Here is a 4,625-nt window from a genome sequence, read left to right as displayed (position 1 = left end):
GAGTTAGGTTTTCTAGGCAAAGAGCCTCCAGAAGAGAGAAGCTGAGATGAAGTCAGGCCTTTTCCACAGAATGAGAAGACATGTTCCCAGTGGGAGGAGACTCAGTGTGTTTGACTTTTTTTTCCTAAAAAGAACAGAAGCAGCAGAGGTCGGAGCCCTTACACAGATTTCTTTTTTGACTGACATCATAGGAAGGATCTTGTCACACTTTAGGACAATGTCTTACACAGTTGATGACCTCATATCTTTCTGAAAGAGATGATGTAGGATAGTGGAAAGGACATTGGAGTCACAAAGACTTGGGTTCAAGTCTCAACAGTACCATTAATGAGAAGATATCCTTGGCCACACTGTCAACATTCTTAATCCTTAAATAAGTATCTTAAGCATTTTGATTCTTATCGGTAAAATTGGTATGATAATTCCTGTTCTGATTTCTTTATGGGCTTGTTGTGAAGATCATATGACATGACAGATATGAAACTTTTTCTTTTATTCTAAAGTGCTGTCTATATGTATATAAGGGTTTATTGTCCCTTTGTTTGGCATTTGAAATGGAGCTATTCATATGCTTTGAGAAGAAGCATCTTTTTTTCTGTAGGAAGAATCGAATGACACAGTTCCGAATCTGCTTAGTCTTTACCCCATAGACAATGGGGTTCATCGTAGGAGGCAGGAGCAGATAAAGATTGGCCATAATGATGTGAATGTGAGGAGGTATGGTGTGGCCTCCAAAGCGGTGGGTGAAGAAGGTGAAGAAAGCCAGGACATAAGTGATGACAATGGCACAGAGGTGAGCTGTGCATGTCCCAAAGGCCTTCTGCCTAGCATCTGCAGATTTCAGACTAATCACTGCCTTGAGTATCATGGTGTAGGAGACAGTGATACAGAGAATATCAAAGACCCCAATGAGCAGGGCAGCCATCAAACCATAGACAGCATTGACCTTTACATTGCCACAGGACTCTTTGGCCACAGACATGTGGTCACAGTAGGTGTGGGGGATAAGTTCCCTCGGCAGTAGGAAAGCCTTTTGGTGAGCAAAGTAAAAGGAATGACCAGCATCACACCCCGCAGGAAGGTAAGAAGCCCAGCCTTGGCGATGATGTGGTTGGTGAGAATGGTACCATAGTGTAGGGGGAAGCAGATGGCCACATAGAGGTCCAGGGCCATGAGCATGAACATCCCAGACTCCATCCCTGTGAAGGTGTGTACAAAGAACATTTGAACCAGGCAAGCATGGAAGTTAATCTCCCTGAAGTTGAACCAAAAGATGAACAGTGTGTTGGGCAGTGTGCTTGTACACATAAGCACATCTGTGAAGGACAGCAGAGACAGGAAGATGTACATGGGCCAATGCAGAGCATCCTCAGAGTAGATGAGGTACATGAGGCCAAAGTTCCCTGTGAGGGCGATGATATACATGGTACAGAATGGGAGAGAGATCCACATATGCACTGCTTCCATCCCTGGGATGCCATTGAGGATGAATGAGCCTGGGGTCAAGCTGCTGATATTTGGAACTGACATGCTTGTACCTGGAAGGTCATGACACGGCCCAAAACAGGATGGTCTCTACAAACAGAAAGAAAATGGGAAACTAAAGACTTCCTGACAACCACGTAAATACTTCTCTATGACAATCATTTATTTTATTTTTTTGTGCATAGCCATTTATTTCTTCATGTAGGCTAATATGACCCACTATCCCATCTGCCTTAAATGTTCTCCTTCCTCTCCTCTACTTAGAATTTTTGCCCATCTTCAGATCTCAGTTTAACTGCCACATCTCTCTCTTTTTTTTTTTTGCTTCAAAGGACTTTATTATTTTTAATTTTTTATTAATTTATTTTGATTTATCAACAATCATTTCCATAAGCTTTTGAGTTTAAAATTTTTCTCCCCCTCCCTCCCCAAGATGGCACACATTCTGACATAGGCTGTACATATACATTCCTGTTAAACATATTTTCACATTAGTCATCTTGTAAGGAAGAATTAGAACCAATAGGAGGAACCACCAGAAAGAGGAAACAAAACAAAATAGAAGAAAAAATAGCAAATAGCATGCTTCAATCTGCATTCAGACTCTATAGTTCTTTCTTCAGATGTGGATAGCATTTTCCATCATGAGACCTTTGGAGACGTCTTACATCCTTGCATTGCTGAGAAGGGCTAAGTCTATCAAAGTTAGTCATTGTATAATAATCACCACATCTTTCAAGAGGACTTTTGCAGTTTCCCCAATTGTTAGTCATCCCCTCATTTGTTTTGTATATATCCCATATTTATTTAGCTTCATCCTTTGAAAATTGCCTGCATAAAACCAAAGCTCCTTGAGATCAAAGGTGTCTCACTTTTGTACTTATATTCCCAGTTTCTATCAGTCAGTCAATCAATATTTATTGTGTCTATTATATTCCAGTTGATCTGAGTTTTTGCTCTAGTTTTGACCCTAATATGCTGCGTAATCCTATGTATGAAACATCATTTATGTACCTAAGCTTCCTCATCTATAAAATTAGGATACTGAACTATATGGTCTTCTAGATCCTTTCCAATTATAATATTCAATGAGCATGTCTTTTATTATAGAAGAGCTTGTTATCTGACTGGAATAGCAAGTAGATAGTAAATATTTAACACATCATTAATGATTTTTTATTTAATGCCTTAATTCATCATCTCTAGGCAAGAGGACTAGATGACATCTCACTATACTGTCCTATTTTAACCATAAACAGTTAATCAACAAACCTCGCCTAATGCTCACTCTATGACATCTTATATATCTTCTTTGAGTAGCTGTCTCTTCAAGTTCTTTTATTTTCTCTTGTTTTCTTGAACAGCCATCACTATTGAATTTGACATGATAAAAATAGCCAAATCACAGAATCACAATAGCTCAGAGTTGGATATGATGCTAGAGAGCTTAAAGTCCAATACATAACTTAGTAGAAATGCCCTCTACAACACTGAGAAGTGGTCACCAATCCTCTGATTAAAAAGCACTGGTGATTGGGAACTGGACACTTCTTGTTATATCCTATTCCAACTTCGGGGATCTTTAGTCATTGAGATTCTTCTCCTATGGAATCAAAATGTATTTCTGCAATTTCCACCTTTGTTCCCAAGCTCTTGCCTTTTGGATCCATGTAATGATATGACAAAAAAGAGAACCGAGCTGTACATGAAGAGAAATAATAATCATGTGAGATGAATTAGGTGCTAGGATACTGAAGGAATTGATGGATATGACTGCCGAATCACTGCCAGGGATCAGGGAGAGAGCACGGAGGATAGGAAAGATGCTATAGGATTGGAAAAGAGCAAATGTCCCAGAGTTCTTTAGAAAGGGAAGAAAAGAACTATATAATTTTTAGAACAGTGAATTTTATTTCCATTCCCAGAAATATTCTGGAATGCATTAAGTGGGTGCTTAATGGACATATCAGGAAATAAGTTGATAACAAGGAGCCAGAAATCAGTTAATCAGCAAGGCATGCCAAACTAACCTCATTCTTTTTTTTTTTTGGCCAGGGTTACTACACTAACTCTTTGCTGCAGGATGTTGACTGTGACTTGAGTGAAGAAACTGAGGAAATTTCTCATGCTATCCTTGTGGACAAGATGGAGAGATGTGAGCCAGATGACAGCTGAATTGGATGAATTTAGGTTGATTAATCATAAATGACTTGTTACTAATTCGATGGAAGGTCTCCCATGGAGTTCCCAGAGCTTGGGTATGCATGATGTGTATATATGACACATTTATGATTATAAAAGTTCTCTATGAGATAGACTGATGAGTTAAATCTTAAGTATTACATACTTTTATTGATGCTTTTCTATGGAATAGCAGTTTTTACCATCATGTACTCAATCTTTTTAAAGGATGACATTATCAGTATCCACATGTAATTTCAATATCATTTCTCTTTGCTATCAATAGAAATAGAGACCATACTGTGGATTTTTAAAAATCATATTTGTGCATGGTTAAAGTGATTTAGCTTTTTATGGCAAATTATTACCCATGTAGGAGACCGCTAGGCAAGAAGACCACTTTTTCATCAACTGAGGGGGATTGCCTTGTTTGAAAGGCAGATATGCAATGAATAGTATTTGTGTTGCCCAGGATGCTGGTAATTATAATGCAGATAACTGATCTAGTATTGACAATTGCAATCCAAAATCTGACACTAGCTGTAAGACCTTGAAAAGGTAACAACTTCTGGGGCCTCTTTTCCTATTTGCATAATAAACAGGCCAGCATATTCCGCCTTTCTACCAGATTCTACTATGGAGATGACTCTTCTTAAACCCAATCACCCTACATGCCACATCCTGTTCTGGAAACAAAAACCAGAGTCATCTTTTCCTAGTCCAATACTGGTCACAACTTCAAGGAATCATGCAATCAGATATTTTTCAAATGAATTTAACAGCTTTATTATAAGGACCTACAATGTGAGGACACAGGCAATGTACTAAACATCAGATGAGAAGAAAATTAATCAGCCTCATTCAATGACTCATCCTCACAATCAAATAGGAGTGTGGAACACATGAGAAAAGAGCTACAATAGAAAATACTACATGAATCAGTCAGTAAACATTTATTA

General features: G+C 38.4%; 1 protein-coding gene across 1 annotated transcript; it reads right to left on the bottom strand.

Moving 5' to 3' along the window:
• Positions 1-564: 564 nt before the first annotated feature.
• Positions 565-1,530, bottom strand: LOC110200568 (olfactory receptor 52N1-like). The gene is given in 3 exon segments (XM_020975930.1): positions 565-594; positions 596-1,008; positions 1,011-1,530. Coding segments are annotated over 3 exon segments (963 nt in total).
• Between the last annotated feature and the right edge of the window lie 3,095 nt (positions 1,531-4,625).

The sequence above is a fragment of the Phascolarctos cinereus genome, unplaced genomic scaffold, assembly GCF_003287225.1.
Source record: "Phascolarctos cinereus isolate Bilbo 61053 unplaced genomic scaffold, phaCin_HiC Scaffold_726;HRSCAF=1367, whole genome shotgun sequence".
In the NCBI taxonomy this organism is placed as follows: Eukaryota; Metazoa; Chordata; class Mammalia; order Diprotodontia; family Phascolarctidae; genus Phascolarctos; species Phascolarctos cinereus.
This window is presented reverse-complemented; position numbering and strand designations above follow the sequence as displayed.